Source organism: Enoplosus armatus, chromosome 11 (genome assembly GCF_043641665.1).
Source record: "Enoplosus armatus isolate fEnoArm2 chromosome 11, fEnoArm2.hap1, whole genome shotgun sequence".
Taxonomy (NCBI): Eukaryota; Metazoa; Chordata; class Actinopteri; order Centrarchiformes; family Enoplosidae; genus Enoplosus; species Enoplosus armatus.
Window position 1 is genome coordinate 4,392,521 of NC_092190.1, and position 24,694 is coordinate 4,417,214.

Genomic DNA, 24,694 nt, shown 5'->3' on the forward strand with positions numbered 1-24,694 from the left:
CAGGCTTGACATGATGCTTCATATTTAGGGATGTTTGAGTACAAACTCTTGGTGTAAGGCATAATCCAGAAACCATACCAGATCCATAAATAGTCTGTGGTGAGTGAGAAAGGACCGCTCACCAGGCCACATGCTGCTAAATGTGGCCTGCGACTGTTAAGTTAGTCCTTTTGGCAGGGACAGAACTAAAGAGTTTCCCCATCACGGTTCATTGCCTTAAGAGGACGTTAGTTCAGACCACACGGGCAACACCATGTCCATAAATGACTTCCGCTGGACACACCTCCTCGCCAGCCCGGCAGGGAGGTCCGGTTGGTCTCTTGTCACAGACTGGAAGACTGGGAGGGAAGGTAGGGTCCGTTCACCTGACATGGAGGAGAAACAAAGTCCAGGGTTAACACAGATCACAGGAGCCAGAGTTGGTGCATCACGTGGTCGATTTAAAAATAGTTTAGACGTACAAATGAGTGAAATATCGTAAATTCTCAAATAAAACCAAGGAAAGGTATCCAAATAATAGAACAACAAAGGCCAGTCACTAATACAAGCTGCGTAAAATTATTAAGGAGCGGTGGAAGTACCTGTAAAACACTATAATGTTCATTGCTACAATGCCAAATTGCAACAACAGTTACATCACACTCACCAATTGTCTGCTTTGAGTTTGTTTAACAAAAATACATTTTTTTTATTCACCAATTTCAATCGCTTAACTTGATTGAGTTTGATTAAGTTACTGTCTCCACAACTATTGTAGTATTTCTTCAAATTAAAAGCCTACCCGAATGCTTCATGAGCCGCTGGAAGGGTTTTATTGTGAAACGTTGATGCAGGAAGAGTTTCGTTGACTTCAATTTGATCGCACTTAAAAAAACCAGCAACTTGTAACACGAGTGGCATTAATTAAGTGAATGAAAACTGTACATTGTACTGAATTTGTCCAGACAAGACATAAACATGGAGGACGTTTTGAGGTTGGATTAGCAGCAAGCATCAACAGAAATGTAAAACCAGATCAGATCAGAAAAACAGGGAGTCTTCCTACAGAATATATTGTTATAAGAAAGGGGAAAGTACAAATAAAGGCGTGTCTCTCATATAAACCTGTTTAGAATAAAGGCCTGGCTTTTTAAGTCCGAGTCTGACATGAAGGCACCATTCTGACTTATAGCTGCATAACACACAGATTCTGAAAGAAGAAATGATCAACACACCACAACATTTTTGGATGGGAGAACATATATTTGGTTGAGTCAAAGTTCCATATATGAGAAACACGTCTCCCTCCTCGTATTGCAGTTACAGGTATAATAGTGATTAAAGTGGTGTTCCCTTCACAGACACCTCACTGCAGTGTTGAAATGACAACTTTTTTCTTTTTCTGGCAAACTCCAAACCACAAACGCCTGCAGGATGTCACAAGATGGTCGGTGATAGATCTGAATAATCCTCATCAACCCGATTCATGTCTACATAATTACTCCTCTTTCTTGATTTCTTCTTCTACACCGTTAAAACTGTGGCGCCGTGCCAGTGACTGTAACCATGACAACCAGATGAACTCCAGACAAACGTGTTCAGAAAGAAACTAATTATTCAACCAACAAAGCCAGAGGCTGGAACAGGCTGGATTCTCTTATTTTCTTCGGGGGTTTTGTACCTGTTGAAAATCTTTTTTTCATGCACTTGCCAGGAAAGCTACAATTAGCTGAGCTCAGAGGTAACTCAAGCCCACCTGTTGTTCTCTCACGCTGCTTATCAGCATTACTGGTATTATATCATAGTGAAATACTATAGGACCGAGGGCGTGTGTCAGGGACTTTTAAATATACAGTTTAGACCTTTATCCACTTCAGAAGCTTTAAACCTGCTATAACTTCCCACTTGGGGTTGCTTATTTAAACATCCAGGAATATTCACTCTCTTTTAGCTCTGTTTTTGGTCTCTACCAACCACCTGATGGAAATATCTGTCTCTAAATGCCCCACTATGTTCACCTGCTCGTCTCTAACTGTGTCTGTCTGCTGTTTGCCGCTGAGCAGGTCGTGTTCAGTAACATGTTACAGCGTTTTCTCTGAAAACGGCTGCCTGCTGCGGCCAAAACCAACACCATAAGAGCAGTGAGAGCGAACTGACTGTTATGAGCCGGACAGCTAAACAATGAGCTGAAACTCGCTATAAAGCTCCGTACAGACGAGGAGGGCTGCAGATTTGGGTGATAATTCTCTGTAGGTTCATCAGTACCAGCGACGCCTCTCGATTATAGTCGTTCAAATCATCATATTACACTATCATCCTGTATATTTTCTATATTTCCTCAGGTAAGCAGTGGTCTGTGCTCGCAGCTTGTGTCTGATGTGGTGTGTGTTTCTCCTAACAGACACATTTTTAGTGAACAAGCAGAATCATTATTTCCTGGACTCCACCGGTGCTGTAAATTCAGCCCAGCAGAGCAAACTATTTCTGGGTAACAGCAACACACAGGTGTTGATGTGAATGTTATTGCCCGGTTTATTGGCTGGCTGCAGTGCTGAAAAAGGGGGAAACGCACTGTACTACAAGCCTTAGAGGAGGCCGGCCCATTGTGTTCACACGCTGACAATCAGAGTCCCACCAGGAGACAAGGTTGACCTAAAAATACGTTCCTGATGAGTAAGTGAAGCCACAGAGAACACTAATAAACTGGCAGGGAGAGCCAAGACTCAACAAAGGAAAAGACATATTCATACCTTTTTATCAGCCAACGCAAGCTACAAAACTCAAAATACAGAGTTTGATGCGAGCCAATCACGGATCATGAGGAATCCAAACATCACTGGATCTTTTTTCATGCTTCTAAGGAACTGGACCTGAAAACCTTTCTGATGTCCTGACTTGACATAGCTGGCTTGAATTCAGCTCATGGTCTAAACATTTCTTCAGTCCTTTTTCTGTAGAAGGACTTGCAACACTTTCTCATAGGTCAGTAAATAATAGCATACAGCTGCTTTATGTACAGAGTTACCTAATTTTACAGCACCAGAGCCCTGTTACATCAAAGCTATTGACTCCCAAGACTTCATTCAATTATCTTCACATCAGATCCCAAATTGAAAAGGAAAATAAACACAGAGATCCCAGAGAATGTAATTTTAACTGAGTTTGAGGGCTAACTGATTAATAGACGTCATTTCTGGAAAGCAACACACACATACACAATAGAAAAGTCATTAGCTGATTGTTACTCTGTTTCCTCCTCCTCTGCTTTATCAGTAAGAGAAACACCAAATGGAGATGAATGAAGACTCTGCTCTGATTTTCTACCATCAAAAACAGCTGATGAATAGCGCTGGGAATAAAAACACACACGGGTGTGAGCATGTTTCAGTGTTTAAGTTTGGCATGCGAGGACACGGGGAGATTAGCAGGAAGTTAGGCTTCCATTAAAACACAATACGCCTGAGAGGGGATGTAAGGCCATACAGCCTGTAACTCTAAACGCAGCATTGTGTCTCTGCCACCTGCAAATGCAAAAGACTGATCGCAAATAGAAAAAGGGAGCTGCAGACACAAACACTCAAATATATAGAAAAGAAGTCAGGGGCCAGATGTACAAACGATGCCAAAAAACATGCCTACGCCATTTCCCGCACATAAGCTGGTATTTATAAGGACAAATTTTACAGAAAACAAATGCTTGTTTTTGCCAATTTCACCGCTGGTGTTTTCAATCAATCAAAGGCACACTTCTAAACGTACGTTTCAATTATTTTTGGGCGGTGCGTTTGATCAATCTTTTTATTTATATTTGAGTCGTGAATCTACACAGAGTTGTATGTATTTGGCCCCAGAGCTCTTTAAAGCTGCAATATGCATCTTTTTCCCATTTAAAAACACGGGGTAATTGGGATCATTCGTTTCATCAGATGTTTTCCAGACAGTAATCGGATATTTTGGCTGCTATTCAAGACAACCTATGTCCCAAGCTAAACTGTATGCTCCACCGCCTGTTGTACTACATGAGAAGTTCCAGCACCATTTATAGACAGTCGTCAGTTGTTAAAGGTTTGGTCTGGTTGGTTTTTTTAAAGCAGACTCTGCTAATAAAATACGAGTACTTCATCTTAAGCCCTCCACAAACTGAATATTACTGTTTTACTGTGCTGTTTATAATGGCATGCTAATGTTCTCATTAGTAAGATCACCTGACAAGTCCTGACAATTACGAGCCACAGCTTTGACTTCAATCAGTTAATAAACATCTAAAAAGGGTTTGTCTGATGATGAAGGAGGAGGATGAAGAGTTTCCTTCTTCCAGTGAATGTGATACCGATGCATTGTTGCCGTCAGGTGAGGACTTTCAGGATTTCTGGGATTACTTGGAGTTTTTAAATGATTTCATAAAGAGTCATCGACTATACAGTGATATGTTAGAGTGAGATTGTTACACATTATGTGCCAATGACATCTCTGTGCACATCTGTGTGTGTGTTTTGGATTAATCTATCTCTCTGTGTATTTGTGTATTTGTCTCGCTGCTTACCCGTGCGTCGTACTCCAGGACAAACGGAGGGATGTCGATCTGCTCAGGTTTGATGCAGGTGAAGAGCTGCTGCAGGTTGTCCAGGTAGCGAACCTTGTCCTTCATCCCCGACACACTGAAGGTGGTGAAGAACCACGTTGAGACCTGGAATGAGCCGTCGAGAAGGAGAAATAGGAAAGACAGCACTTTATCTTGATTTTATGCTTCCAAGATATTAATCGGGCCATAACCAGCGAAGACAACAGAACTAGATTAAGTCTAATGAACTTTTAATGATCCCCAAGAGGAAGCTTGGTCATTTGAGCACCAAGTACTGCAATTCCAGTAAACAGTAAAGAAACAGATGTAAACCAGAAAGCACTCAGAGAGCGCATATCTTCGCCAAGGCTGTACAGTTCTCTAGAAATGTTATTTTAATAATAGAAAAATATTTACACATTTGGATTTTGCATCTGGATCACAGTGTGATGGACAATCAGGGTGATTCTGGCTTTGTCCAAGAACTAAACGGTTTTTCAGGGCTGTGTTTTGTTGCAATTGCACAAAGCATTTACTGCAAGAGTCATGGTGGGTCATGTGAAGCAGGACACGATTCGAAAAAACAATAGCAACCAAGTATAGTAAAACAGTATTACATTACAGTTAACAAGTGAAGGAGAATTTCGTTTTAAGGTCACCCAAAAGTTTTACCAAATTTGGTGACGATTGGTTGAAATGTGGTAAAAGTGGTGGAAGGTTTTGCAAAGATTTTAAAATGGAAATAGTATTTCAACGGAAATTAGTGCAACAAGGAATAGCAGACATTATTTTGCCTTCACGCTGTTATGAGCCGCAACATGCAGTTGAAATGTATGCATGAAAAATGCAATAACCAGTTAATAAATAGAATGACAATTACACCTCTTCTACTAGTACTACTACTGAAATGTCCAGTACTTGGAAACAAAAATGTACACACTGATATGATCCTCTAGGCCAAAATACACAAGAAGCTCTGTTGACACTGCAAATATCGGTAATTTCAAGCTTTCAAGACTCACCTTGGAGCGAAATGTTGGATGTACAAAGTAGAAGGCCTTCAAATTCTTTTTAAACCTGCAATACATAAAACAGAAATCCTCAGCAAGAATACTTTACAGCAAGGGATGACTCACTACTTCCTGACTACTACAAAGAAGAAAAACAGAAGTTGTGTGAAGATGAGGAGTTGAGGACAAAGATGACGTGTAGAGGATTAATCACAAGATGTGTGTGAAGTCACTGTTGTTGTGTCCAAAGGTGCGAGCTGCTTCCCAAAAAAAACACAACTTCACAGACAATCAGCTCCGGTCCATCAATCAGCATGGAAACATTTACCACATAGACACACACACACACACACAAACTGGAAGGGGGTCCTTCAGCTTCTCATGCAGCACACCAACCTTTATACATGTGCAGCGTGTTTAAGGCCGATGTACTGTCAAAGAACAACTCTTTGTACAGTACATCATTATCTAATCGTGTGGAGAATGTGCACAAAGGCAGGCGTAGATACTGTGCGCGCACCTTTTTCCTCTTGTGTGTCCAACAATGACGCTGCTAATGCTACATCAATTCCCAGCCGAGAGCTATCAGACCGGGATTGTTTGTTCTGAGTACATTCTATATTTTTCTCCAACGATGAGATGATCCGTGAACAAATATCGCAGCTCGTCCCTGATATACATGTAGAGCATCATATTCTTGTGTGCCACAGAGCTCCATTATTGTCCAAAAACTATTAAAAACACATCAATGAGCAGCAGTGTTTCTACATACCGTACTGCAATGTGGATATTAATCTGCAGCTGGAAATAGTCCCACACTATTTCCTCCTCTTTGAGTGAGACTTGCTAAAAGGTACAATTCCCAGCTGCTTTAGGAAATTATTAAGCCTTCTTTTAGAATTAAATCATATATTTCTGATCTGTTTTTGCAGTTGAATCACTGCTGTGTCACATCATTCAGTTAGAGAAGAGAAAAACAGACCTTTATTTCTATGAAAATATGGATTATTAGAGAGATGACAGATGACAAATTAATGGCCCTATTTTGACATATTTTAGGGAGAGCTTAGACGTGAAAATGAAACATATTTGGAGCATAAAGGTGGCACACCAAGTAAGGAGTGACACCCTTAACGAGAGAAACAGGGTTCAAACTCTGATGCCAGTGGGCATTGGCACTGATCAACTGACTGAATCCTGATCAACCTCACAGGTGCTGCTCTGTAGCCACATGAAGAAAAATGATTTCCATTCAAAGACCATTTATTACTGCATTTCATCAAACTATCCATTCTGTATATGTGCAGTTATTGAATAGGCAAACTTTGCACACATCAGTGTATCCAACCATCAGTTCACACTGCTATTATTCAACCAACTTATGATTAATGGCTGTCAGCTGGAGGGGGGGGGGGGGGGGGGGTAACCACGCTACACACTTCAAGACAGTGATGTCTGTGGGTTCATCCAAAGTTAAATATCTAAATAACTATTGGATGGATTGTTACTAAAATTCACTCACGGCCCCCTGAGGATTCATTCCAATTATTTGAGGTTTTCCAGTCACCATGACTTTTCCTCTGGTGTCAACATGATGTCACGATTGGCAGCATTTGTCCAACATTTTGATACTTGACAGGATAATGTAAGGAAACAGTAGGTAATAGCAAGATTTCCATGGATTTCCACTTGGCCTTTTCTGTGTGCACAGTATATCTCAAAATATCAATTCAAATGTGAATTTTCTACAAATGTCGCTGTAATACTCTGTATTGGACAATTGCTTTCATTGGAGATGTGTTAATGGACAGTGTTTCTGCAGCCGCCATAGTACAGTATTGTACTATGCTACATAACTAATCAGATGCCAGAACCACCTTAACTGGAGTCCTAAACTTTTCCCTGAGAGTGAGCCCAAACAGCCTGCAGAGGAAACTCGTTTTAGTCACTTGTCTCCATGATCTCATACACTGAGCTCATAACCAGAGGTGAGGATTGGAATAGACTTGTAAATTGAGAGCTTCACCTTCAGACAAAGCTCTTTTTACCACAACAGTCTGGGTCAAGGCAGCCAAAACACACAGATGGCGCACCAATCCTCCTGTCAATCTCACACACTTCACCATCACTCATGAAAAAAGGGACCCCAAGACGCTTGAACTCCTTCACTCGGGGCAGCAACTTAGTCCCAACCAGCAGGGGGCAATCCGCCATTATCTGGCAAAGTACCATGAACTCAGAGCTGGAGGTGCTGACCCTCATCCCAACCTCTTCACCCTCGGCTGCAAACCGCCCCAATGTGTGTTGGAGGTCACGGTCCAATGAAGCAAGAAAACCACACCATTGGCAAAAGGCAAAGATGCAATCCTGAGGTCACCAAACCAGTATAAGCCAGTTACGCCGGTGATTCCCTAATCATTTGGAGCACACTCTCAGCTTCCATGTTTTAAAGATAGGGGCCACCAGTCCTTTCTGCCACGTGAGTCACTTTCCCTGATTGAAACCACGGCAGCTCTAAAATACCCAGAGCATCAGGGTGAATCTCTGACACCAACAAACCTGAAGAAACCTGAATTACAAACTGATCACTAAACAAATATCAGCCGTTATTTTCACATTTCAGTGCTTTTACAGACAGTTCATTTCATGGCAGTACACCGACGATAACCCGCCACATTTGCAACAGTTTGCATTGGCATGCCGCACACACACACACACACACACACACACACAGTGGTGGTCTGGCTGGGGTAAGCTGCATCTGTTCATATAACACAAACCAGTCAGGCAAGAAAAGGAGGAACTTGATCTTTTAGTTGACAAACTAACTCAGGGGGGAATCAGGAGTACTAAACCATGATGTGGGAATCCTGGTCCAGCGCCGGACCCTAAGGGGACAAAAATAACGATCAACCTCACAAGCTCATCTGTCTCCTGGAGAAAGTAATACACATCGCCCCACTTAGCCAGACAGTTTTGGAAACTTTTGTGTTCATGTTTGGCTTTAGTCTGCTGGTTAGGTTGTCTGGAGCCAAAATGCATCTGTAGCGAATCAATAGCTTGATGGGTGGATGGGTTGAACACGTTGGACATGCCAGGCCAGGGTTAGTGGTTCCAGTGCCTGTGTGGATGAACACTGCCTCACCAAAAGAACAGTAACTCCTTGAAAAGTGAAACTGAGAAAAGTTGCTTCAGAATTAGAAGTTGGGGCGTGAGTAGAAACTGTAAGCCTTCGCTAACATTTGCAGATGAAAGCTATGAATTGTGATCCCTAAATATGCAGAGTAGAAGGAGCACAGATATTACCAGAAGTAAGGATTTGATTCCCACTGGGACTTCCTGGTCCCATATATATATATATATATATATATATATATATAACCAACCAATGAAAAGCCTGAAAAAATAATCATGGAATAAAGAAAGAAAACTCACCAAATCATAGAGAGCTAGCAAGCCTATCTCACTGCTAAATGACAAACAGGTTCTTTTGTTGTTATACTCAAATTGTTCCCTACAGGCAGCCAAAGCGCAATATCAAAGTCATAAGCTGTATAATAAACAAAAACATCAACTTCAGCTTTTAAACATTTAAATCAGCAGGTTGGCGGCTGTCAAACAATCCCTAATTGTAGTCTAACTAGTCCATGAGCCAGAGCTAAAGGTTTGCAAAGAGTTTTGTGGAACTTTAAATAACCTTGACATTTCATGGTGATTTGCATTACGCCCTGAGCTGCAACTCTGTGTGATGAATCTGCAAAGTGCGCTGAAGCAGTCATGGCGATCATTCACGGCTGAACGGGGGTTTCCCTGTTCCGATGAAAGCGGAAGCTGAATGAAGACGTCTTCATTCATACTCAATGTTGCGTGTATGAGCGGGCCAAACGTCAGAAATATGTTCCAGACAGAAGAAGGTTGAGAGAGGTGTGGTGAAACCAACTGAATGACCAGTCTCAGAAAAGTAATGAGTAGGGCAACACGGGGGTTGAAAGGTGCATAATGACTGCATGGAGTTTCCCACTCACACAGGAAGCTTGTTTGGTTGTGGTTACTAGAAACTAGAAAGAGACGAGAACTACAAAAGTTGAACTAACCCATATAACAGTATATTCTATTTTCTGTTTTGTGCCTTAATGCCTTTGTGTTGATGTTGCAGGGTGCTATTCAGTAAACCTAACTTGCTTCAAATGCTTTATTAAAGCTACAGTGTATGACACTTAGTGAATGAAACTTCCTGTTTATCAATATAAAAAAGCAGTTCAGCCACCACTTTATTTGGAGGTAAAACTGAATGAAGGAGCCTAAAATGTTATATATACTATTTTATCTCTCTGTTATTGCACGGGAAAAATGTTCCCACGGTGTGTGTGTGTGTGTGTGAAAGCTGAACTGGGAAATTGTAAGCTGTGATGGATGTTTACAAAAGATTGTTTGGGTAATAAGTCACTTTTGTTTTCTCTTCCAGGTAACTCTAACCTGCAGGGTTTGTTTAAACCAGTCTGATTGTCTGACTTTTTGTGTCTTGCCCCATCAGACGTCCTCGAAAACATAACATGTTATTTTTCCATGACTGCACCGTTGCACCAAACAAAATGTCTCAAGCATCATGTTAAACACGTCTTTCTGCAATTCAGATTGACATTTTGAAAACTTCAGATCCTGTGCTAAAATTTAAAGCAGGTTCAAACAATGCGCGGCTGCACACAGTGTTAAAAACAAGCCTGTGAGGGTTGAAAGTGTCACTTTAAGAGAAGATAACACAGAACTGTGGGTCTACTCTGATGGCCGGGTGGAACTGTAAACAATTCTGGTTTTCATTTGGAGGATGTGGCTCCGGTTTAGCTTAATGAAAATAGACATCGATGGTGAACCTCACAGACATACAGAAACAGAGAGATGCAGTGTTAGGCTGGTACTGATACAACATCTGACTACATGTGAAGACACATTCATCTTACTCCTCAGATAAGTAGGAATATTCTTTCGTCTTAAATTATATGACAATGGTTCAATCTTGCATTCATCAAGAATAAGTTAACTTGTCTGTGTGTGAGTTCATTTAAAGTGAGTAAATTTAAAGTGAGTGGGCCGCTGCTTCTTTAGTTTCTACGCTCAGCAGTTCTGTTCTTTATTGTGAGATGTGATGAGACCCATTTTTCAACTTAATCACTTTGACAAACAACTATAATGTGTAACAGTTAGTTTTGTAAGGGATCCCTATGAATGGCCTATCCAGAGCTAACTCAGAACAAGGATCCGTTTTCAAAACTTTGAACCCTCTGATTAAGGCCGGGTCACAGCCAACACATCAACCCCGTGAAGACGCTCCAAGTTTGGGTTTCCTGTTCCAAATATGGCCGCCAGATTTCCAAAACCCACAGTGAAACAAAAGCGTTTCACAACTCGTTCTGCTTTTCCAAAAGTCTAAACACTGTGACCTTGGCGGTGTCGCACTGTATCCTGAACTTCAATGCGACTGCAGAAGTCAGATGAGGACTGAGTGAGAACCAAATGATAGCCAAGCCTCACAGAAGATGATGCAAACATTATCACAGATATGTATTTGACACTGAGGAGGCAAGAGAGAATTCTTATATTGCACTTTTACATTTTATTAAGCACCTGGCTAGACTTAATGTCTTATTACTCTAAACAGAGAAACAACAAAAAAGCCAGGGAGCTGTCAAATGCTGTCAGACCTTTGATCCATCTGGAAGACTTTCTGTATAATTTCTTAAAAGAAAAACCCCACGCTCTACGTTTGACATGCTGTTCTGGCTATTAAAGACAGAAGACGTAGCTGGCCAGCAGAGTTAGCCAAATGACTGCAGAACCAGAACATACAGCACAGAACATTAACGGCGTGCCCTCGGGTGGGTGGGAGGTTAAAGCAATAACAGCTCCAGAGTTTTTTTATTCAGTCGTCGTGTGTGGCAGAGGGATGAGACAAAACTGAGAAGTGAAAGCTAATGTCTAATCGTCTTCGTCTTCTATTTAACTTACAAAGTAATCACATTAAACACATGAGGTGCTTTGATCCAAAATAAGGAGTCCAAAAACTGCAAAATGTTGCCCAACTATGAAATGCAACATATCCCTGCATGCTTTTGGTGTACGGTTTAGATTATGTTCATTCGACCTTTTTGCATCCCTCTCAGGGGAAGTTACTCGGAATAGCAGTTATGGGCTCAGTTTAACGAAGAGTGTAAAATGTCAGACTGACTTTGCATCGACGATGTCGTGCAGGTTCTTGAGGAAGTCGGAGTCCAGGTGGTTGTGCTCGCCGGTCAGCGTGTGGAAGTAAACCATCACATATTCCTTCACAGTGATGTGGTCCATCACGTGGATGAAATACAGCAGGGCCTGCACACACAAACACAGACTACATCAGTGTGCATATACTCTTATCATCCTGGATTCTCCATTTTCTGTTTATTCTTTTACAGTTTTAAATCTATTTTTATGTCAGTTCGTTATCACTTAGTTTAATAGCAGGTTAGGTCACTTTTTGGTCACTCATGTGTTTATTTTATACACATAAGTTCAGTTTTACTTTCTTTTGGTTCAAGTTTTAGTATTTTTGAAAATACCATAACAGAAATTTTTGAATAGGTCTACAGCATTTGTGTGCAATATGTATTAAGAATACAAACATGTGCACACAAACAAAATACATTACATAAAATGTGCTCACAGATACACAGATGGAGTCAAGTCTGACTGACTGTAACATCAATAAAAGCATTTGGTCACCTTTTCGATGTCGATAAGAGTCACTGGGATGTTTCGTCCAACCAGAACCATCACTGTCCTGCCACACATATCCAAACCTGGAGACACACACACACACACACACACACACACACACACACACACACACACACACACACACACACACACACACACACACACACACACACACACACACACACACACACACACACAGGTTGAGACTTAACTATGAGTATTGATCAGCTGGCTAACTGCAGTGATCATCGAAGGTCATCAATTCAACAAAGAGGGTGTCACTATGATATCTTCTTCTCTGGATTTCCTGTTGATGCAGTTTGACTCTCTGTAGGTGGCGCTCTTTTCTTTTACTTTCACCATTCTTGGTAACAATGTTTTGCTTGCCATTGTATTGGAAAATAAAAACAGTGTTGAAACAGTTGAATGTTTGATGATCCTTCATTCAAATCATTTATAAAAAAGGAAAAATGCCAAACATTCATTAGTTACAGCTTCTCAGATGTCAGGATTAGCTGATTCTAAATTGAGTATCTTTTGTTTTCAGACTATTGATCAGACAAAACAAGTCCCCGTCATCACATGTGCATCTGATGATGTTCTTGATTTTTCTGTTTGTATTCTGCGGTGCATGTGAGATTCTTCTGAGGGCTGTATTTCGTTTGAAACCATTTTTTAATGCATGTTCTCTGTGTCCAATGTACCCGAGTTACTGTTTTTTAATCCTGTATTTGTCCTTTTCCTGAATACAATACAATCCTAGCACGACCATGAAGAACAAACACATTTTCTCCATGTAAAAACTAGCAGTATGCCAGTCTTCCTTAAGCCTTACACTTCAGATGTTTTTGTGCTGTGTTTTGTCAGTTTTGTTGGTTTTATGCTCTGCTTCTAAAAAAAAACAAAACAAAAAAAAACACTATTTCATTTCAACTGTATTACTTTGAAAGATAAATGTAACCTTGAAATGTGGGGTTTAAACATCTCCCTGGTTTGAGAAAGCAGGTTATATAAAGTCACGGAGGTTTTCAAAATATTGTTATAATATAATATATATATTATAATATAGATTTACATTTTAAATCTAAGGTAATGGGCAAACTGTGACCCCCATAACCAAATCTGTTAACATTGAGGCTAAACTGCATAACAACAGTGCCTCCTATTGGTAATGACGTTCAGTTGCACCTTATAACAGACCATACGAGATGTTGTATTTCATGTACTGCCTTTTTTTAATCCTGCAGACAGACTGAAAAAACAATATGGAGGACTGAAGCCCGCCGGTGTTCAATGAGGTAAAGAAAACATTTTACCAGATGAAGGATCACCAACACACACACACACCAACAACAACAACAACACACACTTCTGTAAATGGCCTTTTGTTTAGTTTTTCTTTGACATTACAGAGGTGACACAATATATACCCTCTCTCACACACATTAATGCATACCAGTCTGATATAAGGCTTTTAGTGCAGCGACGTCTGACAGATCCTCTGCTCTCGCTCGACACAGCCAGCGATTGTAACTGCAGGAGAGAGACACACACACAGAAATGGCTTTAATTTATGGTTCAGGGTTACATGGCCGCAACATTAAATATGGATTATAATATGGATTACATGATGGACATGCATCTGAAATACTACAACAACCTAGCAATTATGTAACAACATAAAAACATTTTCTCTGGTCAAATTTTCAGCAACAGAGTCGGTTTGTGGGTTAGTAATTAGAAATGTTAATGCTAGTGTTGCTAGTGCTAATGCTAATGCTGCTGATGCTAGTGTACATGGGACACAACTCAACGGATCACAACTGAGACTTGGAGCAATGTATTTTATCATATAAAAGTATGTTCCAGTTATTGTATTATTTGGTTGGACTCTTACTTCCTCTGGTGTTGTTTCTGCATGGCCGCCTCTGACAACTGGCCCTGTAGGATCTGTTTCCGCTGTTTGTCCACATCGCCTTCCATCCGGGCGAAAGCGTGATTCCCCACCTGACCCAGATCTGACTCCAGATTCTCGTCTTCAGAATCATCTAGACAAAAAATACAGATAATAGCTGGTTGTTTACTTTTAATGTAGTTTAATGGATTCATGGTAAAGTTAGATGCACATAGGACAGATATCGTAGAGTATTCAGTGACACACATTAATGATTCCACACACAACACACACTATGAGACCCTGAGCATACTTCTTACTGAATGAAACCAGTGAATAATCCTGGATCTGGCTTCATTTTGATCTTTGATATGATAATTTTTTCGAGTTGTAAATTGGATGTGCTCCCTTTCCCGTCTTTATTTTATTTCGCTGATCCTAATTCATGTGCAAGCGTGACATTATTTGTGTGTGTGTGTGTGTGTTTGTGAGAAAGCTGCCAGTGAGGTCATAAACTCAGAAGACGACAGAGTTCAGGCTCAGGTTCGTAGTGTGTTTCTCTGCTTGTTTTTCTACAACCACATGTATGGTCATATGCATGTCCACGTATTTCATCTACATCCAAATGAGCATATGTGTCTGTCAGCGTGTATACATCAGCCTGTTGTTGTTGGGTTTTACCCGCTGGCGGCCTGCTTGCTTTGGATCAACACCTCAAAGCCACATCTCTCCCCTTTGAAGCGTCACGCTAACAGCCAACATCAGACTGGAGGTCAACGGAGGCAACAGGCTCCGCGCAGAAACCACAAACACTTGCTAACACATGGGCTGATGTTACTTTCACAATCCTCTTCACCAAAAACCAACATTTAGACAAAAAGCTGAGGTTGGGTAAGCTTAAGGAAACTAAAGAGGTCATACAAAATACAGTTTATATGAGGGTTTAAGGCCTTAAAGGGAGTTTAAACATTTTGACTACTGGCAGATTCAGTTTTGAATTCTTATCTTTGCATGTCTTATTCACTACGCAACAGAGCCAACTACGATACATGCAGTCATATAAGTGTTGGCCCTTTCTCAGTTCCGTCATGACTACACCAAAAACGATTCAGTCAAATAAAATTTGGAGGACAAATATAAGTAAAAAACAAAAGAAAATGTCATAGTAAGTTGGGGGAGAAAATAAAATGAGAGGAACGCAGCAGTGCCAAGTGCTCTAAAGTAACAGATATATTGTGTGCAGGTGATCAGCGTTAAGTGCAAACTTAGAGTTAACGTTCAGTGTACTTGCTGCCAATAGCACCTCACCTGGCCACCCTACATCAGCGGGCCACTCTACATTGTTTAACTCCCAGACTGAAAGTGAGTCCTGCTCCAGCCCTGTTGGCCGACTACAAATGTTCACTGAAATTCATTCTAACTCAAATTCATGCCTGACGTCCTACTTTTGTTTCCTAGCTTTTAATATGTATATATGAAACCTCCTTCATATGACTTGACCTCATAGATTTCTCCCATGTCTAAAAACACACTAAATAAGGCTGAGTGGACTGAAAGAAATGAGCCCGGAAAACATATTCTGCTTTGAAGCTCATCAGGTTTAAGTACAGCAAGTAAAAAAAGCCTATGGGATTTCTGTTTGATTGTGCATTTATTAATAGATTTGAACCCATTAAAAATGTTTACCATATATTTCTGTTTAATAAAAGCACCTTGCACCACTGTCCTGGCTGCTGAACAGAACTAATTACATCGCGTCCAAAAACAACCTGTGAGTTCAGAACAACTGAAAGGCTTTGTACTATGCAGATGACACTCTGTGGGAAACACGAAGTCCTCCAGAAAGGCATGGCTTGCTGAACAAAGTGAGAGTGTGCACAAACAGGTGTGTGCGAGCGTGTGAAGGTACTAGTGTGAGCAGCCAGATGTTCCACTGACCCGGTTAGAAAACATTATGCAACACTGCTCTTCCATGTCCTTTGACTGGCTCACTGACTGACTGAGCTCGAACACATTGTCCTCATTAGATTTTAGTCCTGGTCGAGACCTTCGTGTTTGGCTGATGTGTTGCTGAATGGTTGACTAATCGACTGTGGCACTGGACGGGTGACTGACTGGTTGTCCAAATGGCTGCTTGGCTGACTGACTGTGTGGCTTGTTGACTGAACTGAATGGTTAACTCTCTGCTCGTAGAGAAAGAACAGACTGTCCACCCTGACAGAACTTAATTTTTTTTTCTATATTAAAAACAGAAAAACTACAAACATGAAAAGCTTCATATTATATTAAACCTATTAAAGATTGGTGCTCTGTCTTTATTATGCAGTACCTCAAACTGAAATAACATCTGTCTGAGATAAAATTACAACAAATGGTTCATTTTCCTCAGTGTGAGATGAGTGAGGACAGACATGGAGAGACATGAATGTGTTTATTTTGCGGACTCTTACAGCCATAAAGGCACATCAGTTGATCTTGGACTATTTCTTATTGAAACAAGAGGGGAGTGTGATTCCAAAATTAAACATCAACCACTTGAAAGAAATGCTGCCTTCTCTTATAAATAGATTGCTATTGATGACAGTGAAGCACATTATGTGTCCTTTCTAATGCCGGGAAACATTGTGTACCTTCCAGGGTGCCCGGTTTCTCTGCGATGCGGATCTGTCTCTCTGGGACGACGGGTTCGCCCTCAGAGTTGCCAATGTCAGCTGGGATGAGAGGCAGGCAGGCCCTCTCCTCTTCCTCAGAGCGAGGGTAGTACAGAGGCAGTAACTTCTTGTACACCGGCTGAAAGAACACGCAAACATATCAGTATTCATGTTAATGCCCAAAAATATACATATTAGACAGCAGGGCAGCATAAGGAAGACTGCCCTTAAATAAGAGGAACATGTGGGTTCAGTCCTTCGTGACATTCAGCATCTAACTCCATGAAGTGGCCTTGAGCGTGACAATAAAAGGTGTCTGTATGCTCCAAAACCAACAGTTTGACAAGCCCGCCCTCTTCAGGCCGCAATAGGCCAGATGTACAGAGATGAGAAAGTAAGCATGGTTTGAACTTCTCTCTTTTGTCATTCTTAACACAACTATTTCTGTCACTTTTCATCAGTACAAATGAATAAAACACTATGGATGCCTTAGAGGACATACAGTCCAAAAGTGTCTCGCTTCACTGCATGGCGGCAGGCTGTTCATCCTGCCTTTGAGTGAGGCCGTTTTGGAACAGTTATAAACGTGGTTTGTTGCATGAACGTGTTCACTTTGAGCATACATGCAGCCCAGGAACGTGGGTCCTTCAGGAGACCCAAAGACCAGGCTGACCACAACTAATGGTGCATTTGGCTGCTGTCCAGACGCCCTCAAATATCCAACAAAGTGTAAATGTGAGAGGTAAACATAGTGGGCATGTTTATTCTTTTACATCATTACCCAAAAGTCATACAAACCTCCTCTGTGTCTGTCACTGCGAACACCACCGCCTCTATGCTGTTTCCGTGATTCTCCAGGAACCTGCGCACTGTTCCTATGAACACACACATTCGTGTTACCTTACACATGTCACACCAAGACATGCCATAGACTTAACAATATTAGGAATTATTTTTTTGATTGATCAACTATAAATGTCAAAAAAACACCCCAAAGATTTTTACAGATATAAAGCAGCAAATCTGAACAAACAGATGCCACTGAATGTTTGGCTGTTAGGATTTTTAAGTGGAATTTTTAATTGATTAGGAAAAACTGTGTTTTTCTGTGGCTCACGTTTTTGACTAATCTCGTCAGCATTACTTGGACAAAAACTTTGGAAACTGGCAAAATAATAAACGCATATATATATATATTTTCTAAACTACCTAATACAGTCTAATATTAGTCTAACGTTCAGTTTTTGTTGAAACTGTAATTTTGGAGTCTGCAGTTTGTGATGCTGTTGAATTAGATTGCATTCTACTGACAGGTGTTTCTATTCAAATACAGAAACACAATGAGGAAGCAGCACCTTTATGTGGCCTGAGGTGGTTTAGGCCATTGAATCTGCAATGTGTTTGTGTGCATCAGAAACATGGGTGTTTTAGTTTGCTTCCATTATCAGATTATGATCTTGTCAGGCCATCATGTGTGTCATAAAGGATCGCAGTGTGTGTGTGTGTGTGTGTCTGCCTGTAGAATTTGTTGACCTGATTTGGAGTATATATAGTCACGATATCATATGTGTGTGTCTTTGTGGGACTGAAGTTAAGTGCTGTGTTATTACTTAGTTTCCAAGACAATTGTCTGTGAGTATGTGAGAGTATGTTATTCATATAGCAACTTTCAAAACTAAGTTACAAAGTGTTTAAGAACAACAAATACAATATTCAAATAATCACAGTAAATACAATCCAAAACATAATAATTACAACAAAATATCCACACATGACATGATAAAGGGCTATCGCTGTGCATTTTACCACACGTTGTGCATGTCTGGACCTCAATGATAAAAAGCTGTGTGTGTCTGTGTGTGTGTGTGTGTGTGTGTCTTACTGAAAGCGATGTGTGTAGCGTCCTCCAGCGGGTAACCCCTCTTGGTCGTGCTCACCACACAGAAGCCAACAGACGCCATCGACTGCTCTCTGAGGCGACAAGAACTACAATCTCACACATTTATGTACACTACATTTACAGTCCACACCAACCAGTGGTTAGATGGTTTTCACACACACACACACACACACACACACACACACACACACACACACACACACACACACACACACACACACACACACACACACACACACACACACACACACACACACACACACTGTGTCACTTCTGTCACTCTTTCAAACCAAGATAACAACACATACCAAATGATAAAAGTACTCCATTTGAAAAGTGAAGAGTACAGCATTATCAGAACTTTCTACACGTTCGTATCAATACATTTGACATTATCTACATTTTATTTTAGATGTAAAAATACAATGTTATTAAATTATAATAAATAAAGAGTTTATTTGTATTCTTTGCTTCCGTGACTGTTCACAAATTGTAAACCACATTCAGAGCTGCAGTATTAAACAGCAGCATAATCAGAAGAAATCAGGAATAATATCTCAAACACTTCTCCCCGAGCAAATCTGAGATACGAGATACAATACAGCTGGTGTTCGGGGGGGGGTTCAGTAGCTGTTGTGTTGGGGTATGAGGCAGAGGCAATCCTGCATATTTCACTTCTGAATTACTGCCTTTTACATTGTTAAAACATAGTTAATATATTTAGCTACGTTTCAGGTTTTTACCATCAACCCCAAAGGCAGATGCAGCTTCATCAGTGTTTTCCAGATGTTTATTCCTGCTGTCTTTCAAATACTTGTTTTCTCAGTAGAACTGGGAATCTCTGAGTGGCTTTCATCTAATCAGTGTTTATTTGCACCCGTCAGGCACAAATATGGTTTATTAAACAAAATCATAATATATGAGGGGAAAAGAAGAAAAAAATCTGTCGTGACAGCTCAACTCGCTTGCCAGATGAACCCACAGTGAGGAGTCATGAGAAGTGCTGCGTGTTTATACGTGCCTTTGGTTACATTAACACTGCCTGGATAGGGCTCGACTGACTGACTGAATGACTGACTGAATGACTGAATGACTGTTTGGTTTGATGGTTCTTACGCGGCCAGCTGCATGATGTTCCTGTAGCAGCTGTACAGCGAGCTCTCCGCCGCCGTCCTGTACTTGGCTTTGTATTTCGGCCCCACCGTGTGGATGATGAACCTCGCTGCCAGGTTGAAGCCTTTGGTCAGCTTCGCCTCGCCCGTCCGACATCCTGCACACAAACATGCAAATGAAACGGATTTACCTTTTATGCGTGTTTGAAGTTGATTGAAAAAGTCTTACGGTTTAAGGAATGGTTATGGCTGTGAAGGCTTTTTTCTTTTCAAATTTGAGTTTTCGAGAACGTATGCTAGACTTTTAAAAGGTTGCGTGCATATTTTTTCACTTGTGAGTGCCAAGCTTTTGAGATATTTGCCTTTAAAACTTGCAGCATGTCGTATAATTTACTACAGCAACATTTCTTTCCAGAAACAACGTGCTGGTTACTGGTTACTGGTTACAGACCATGAGGTAGTTCCAGTGACAGTTGTTCACAGTGTGTTCTGTGGATTATCTACAGTAACCACTGTTACGTTGCTGGTTTCATTTTTAATGCTTTGAAAGCCACAAACTGGACAAGAAACTGCATTTTATCTCAGAGCTTCACTTTGAGAGCAGCTATGGAGCCTTAGAGATAATATACTGTATATCAGAGTAGAGATGGCAGTTACGACCCTTTTTATTAAATTCAGCTGATCATCGTGTGCCTGTTTATGTCTTTGTGAAACCATAAGAGAATTCACATTGGTTTTTTGTGTTCTTCTCCCACTGACATTTATGTCATCTGCCTCCAGACTTGCGCCGGCAGCATCGCCGAGCAGGCAAGCTCAAATCAAACGTTTCTTGGCAGTTGGAGCTCATCTCCCCAGTTTTCCCCCTTAGCTCTACCTTTGAGTTTGAGCAGCTCGTCCCGCAGCTCAGGCCCTGCCAGCTGATGGATGCTGTCAGACACCAGGTTCTTGTCGCTTAGCGACTCGTTGCTGGTGTTCACGATGGAGGTGCAGCTCAGCAGGGCGACGTCACCAGTGCTGTTGTGGAGAGAAAAGTCACTCCATTAAAATTCAAAATAGACTTATATATGTATGAACGATATGATATGTATGAACATGTTGTCTGGGTACAAATTACAACTGATCTTATTTCACTCAAAATCTCAGAGACACTAAATTATTTTTCTGTCGTGCCATTTTTTCTTCATGTTATATTGCTGCTGGTGTTCACTCTCAAATTGTTTTATTACATTTTTTATCTAGTATTAATTGTCTAAAACACTGTCCATTTGCTATATTCTAATTCATGTTTTATACCTCCTTCAGTATTTACTGCACGATGGTTCCTTCAAGTTTAATCTTACCTCCAAACACTGGAACAGTGATTGAGTGGCCACACACACATACCCATTAGTCTGCACATATTTATCCAAACAACCTTGAAAATTTAGACATACAGACATTTAGCCAAAGTAAAATGCTTTTTGTATTGCTTCAGTAAAGCCATTTCTTCACTCTGGAGTCCTCCAGGGTTTGTTTGGAAAGAACAACGAGGAACTACTCGAGCATGTGTTGAAAGCATTTAGTCACAAGACAAGTTCAACCTCCAGGGCCAACAAGGAAGAGACATTTTTTTTTTTTATCATCCCTCTAAGGTTAATAAAAAATGAGTCACAATCCGAAGCTCAGATCCTGTTTCACTGAGTATAAATTGTTAGGTTCCAAAATCCTGTGAAGCAACAACAAAACAAAAACATTCCAGCCTGTCCCTCCTTCATTTATCATAGGAACTAAATTCTTTGCATGCGGCTTGTGCATGACTTACAATTACGGGTGTGCCACCTCAAATTGTTTATGATAATAGTGGCATCATTTCTAATGTGATAAAAAACTGCGACACGTTGACGTATTTATGTTGTGACTAAAGCAGCAACAAGCACGTCTGAAAGTGATACCAACGTTACTAATGGGGAAAAAAAAAATCAGGCAGTGGTTTGATTGTAAAAGGTCAGATCGACAACAAACCCTGGTGAAATGTAAGCAGTAAGAATTTCATCATCTGAGTAAACACCTGGTTGAACATGAGAGCGCGCAGCAGCTGATGACGACACTGGCTGACTTACTGTAGAAGGTGTGCTCTGTAAAAGAAACCTTCTTAGATGCCTCAAACAAATGAAAAGCACGGTTATGTCTATCAGGCTAAAGTGCTTTATGTTTAGATCAGAGGTGACAATTTTGTTTAGTGTTATTGACCTCTAAATGAAATGCGTGTATCCAACGGCATGACTAGTTTAAAAAAAGAGAGATCAACAAAGTATTTAGGAGACATACGTTTTACTGAAAGACAATCATTTTGTTTTCCATTATTTAAACTCACACTGGCCGCTCCTGCTCACATTTAGGTGAACACATGCCGTCCCTGTAACATTTTTGGCTGGGTTCCATGGAAGCCATGAGATCTCAATCCTGTTTCAGGTTCTCAACCTGGGGGTCAGGACACCTCCACGGGTTGTTAGGTAGATTTGAGGAGCAGTAAAATGATTATTCTTTTAGGAAAGACGAAAAAAAACAGCTCAGTTTCATAAAATTATATCAATTTTTCCTTAATTTTCTTTGAATCCTTTTATGTCTAAAATGTATTCAAATGCAACCATCTAACAAGGTTATGAGGGAAAATGTAAAAATATGGTGTGATGAGGTGGTCACAAGATAAAAAGGTACCACTGCTTGAGGGTCAATTCCTCCTGGAGCCCTGGTCGTGTGAGTGCAGCAGGAATGTGCTTGCTTGAGCAACAACAACAAGGCTCTTATTGAGAAATTGCTGCCAAGTGTGGCACCGGATGGTCATGTGCTCCTCCACAAAGAGGATTTATGAGGTGATCTGGACTCTGGACTGGTCCAGGGTGAGCACGTGGAGAGACACAGGCAGTGTTCTTACTACAGAGCCAATACGGCTACCAATATCTGATGAGTTTGTGTTACTGCTCCTGTTTTTCTAGAATGCATGTGTAGACTAACATTAAATAAGTCACAACCACCTCTGTGTCTGTGCTTCTCCTGCATGTGTGACTGTGAAAATTAGTTTTCTCTGGTGAGAAAACCGACGTAATATTCACAATTAATATTCATATTCATATTCATAGCGAAGCTGATAAACTCTACTCCAGCTTCCATGCAAGTTGCGTGTAGGCTGAATGAATGCCAAGATTTGGAGGATTTTGGTGCTGCAGTGTAAACATTGCTTGAAGAGTGCAAGGGGCATGGAAAAAACAAACAAACAAAAAGATAACATGCAGTGTAGTAGTCAGATCAAATATGGTATTTGACCGGCTTCACGGGGCAGCTCTGAATTAATTTGAAAGCTGATTTGAAAGAAATTTGAAAAAATTTGAAACAGCAGACAAATTCAGTGTAATCAGTGAAACATTAATGTCTAATCTGGATCCCTTTATAATTGAGTAAATTCATCTTCTCCAAACAGCTCAGTGGAACCACATGATTCAAATTTTAAAATACAAAGCAATGATTCAAAGAAGGAACTCGCTGCGCTGATATAACGAACCTGATGTATTTGTCAAACGACGGCGTAACTACACACAAACCTGGATGAGTCCGATTATTCACTGAAAAATCTAAATCTATACTAAAGAGGATTCCTGGCTTCATCAAAGGCGCACAAAGATCCCTCTTCACTTCAAACATCATGCTTCAGTCACCACAAACTCTACAAGCCGCTTCCATCCACAACAACTTCAAATTCAAGAGTTAGAGTCACGGTTTCATAGATTTCCCCGTCACAACAATCATCTGTAACCCTTCTGATTCAAGGGACGTCTGATCCCAGGAAAACAAAACCGAGCTCGGATAAAGATGAGTACAGATCTCCACTTTCTGTCCAAAAACCACAATGAAGAGTGTGATGGGTGCAAATCAAATGTTCCAGTGATTGGGACTTGTGATTACTTTGTTTACAAATTAAATTCACGTTATAAAAAGGATAAGAGCGTGAACTTCATGGGTTTGATTTTGATGATGTGAAAGTGAAAGGACTCAAGTCAGTTCACACTTCTTGTGTAGGGGGATCCACAAGATGGAGGGAAGGTTTAATCAAAAAGGCCAAAACATCAACATGTAGGCACAAATGCGACAGAACCAATTCAATTAATCAATAATGCCAAATAACAATTATGATGGCAATCCTCTGAAACAGCATCTCAATTTCTCCACAAAAACCCACAAAATTCATCTTTGGTTAGCAGTAACGCATCAGCAACGTTTTCAATGAAAACATACTGTATCGTAATGGTTTAATATATCTATAAGATACTTCATCGTATCAGATATCCAAAATGACTGATACTGGCTCAGTGTTTTGTCTTACCGACATGTTGGTCAAACCCCATTTTACACTGTGTGTTGGTACAGAAGTCTTAACCTGTTGAAACCAGGTGAAAGTGTTGTAACTAAAGTTTTGGTTATTCATTTGTTGTATTTTCATTTAAAAGCTTATATGATCCTCTACTGGTGGAGAAAATCCTACTACTGTCCACCTCTATCAAGACCTTTCCAAACTCAAAAACAGAAGTCAGTTAAGCTAAAAGTGAGGCGGACATTGTGAGATCCTGAAAAAGCTGACTATTTAAAGAAAAGAGATTTTCACAAGAAATGCATGTGTGACTCACAAGAGGATGATCTTGCGGTTGATGTCTGGTCTGAAAGGGAAGGGCGAGGGGAAGGCCTGCTGACTGAGCAGGCTGTCGCTCTGGTCCAGCGGTGTCTTCTCACCATCGTCCCCCAACTGCTGCTGCCACGTGGGGAGAGTCTGGATGTCCACGAACTGGGAGCGAGCACCCAGGGGATCCAT

General features: G+C 40.7%; 1 protein-coding gene across 1 annotated transcript; it reads right to left on the minus strand.

Moving 5' to 3' along the window:
* Positions 1-291: 291 nt before the first annotated feature.
* Positions 292-24,694, minus strand: gdap2 (ganglioside induced differentiation associated protein 2). The gene is made up of 13 exons (XM_070915189.1): positions 24,513-24,694; positions 20,729-20,868; positions 19,859-20,012; positions 18,725-18,813; positions 17,641-17,717; positions 16,822-16,981; positions 14,195-14,345; positions 13,754-13,830; positions 12,304-12,380; positions 11,774-11,913; positions 5,563-5,617; positions 4,523-4,666; positions 292-365 (listed from the first exon to the last, which is right to left on the minus strand). The coding sequence occupies exons 1-13, from the start codon at positions 24,692-24,694 to the stop codon at positions 324-326; spliced, it is 1,488 nt and encodes a 495-aa protein (XP_070771290.1). The 3' UTR covers positions 292-323.

Bases quoted from the DNA above. Each gene is read 5' to 3' on its own strand.
- gdap2 (XM_070915189.1), bottom strand. From the start codon at position 24,694: ATGGATCCCCTGGGTGCTCGCTCCCAGTTCGTGGACATCCAGACTCTC. The intron at 20,013-20,728 runs GTAGAGCTAAGG...GTTTGTGTGCAG, and splicing joins CGAGCTGCTCAAACTCAAAG to GATGTCGGACGGGCGAGGCG. The intron at 17,718-18,724 runs GTAAGACACACA...GTGTGTTCATAG, and splicing joins CGCTACACACATCGCTTTCA to GAACAGTGCGCAGGTTCCTG.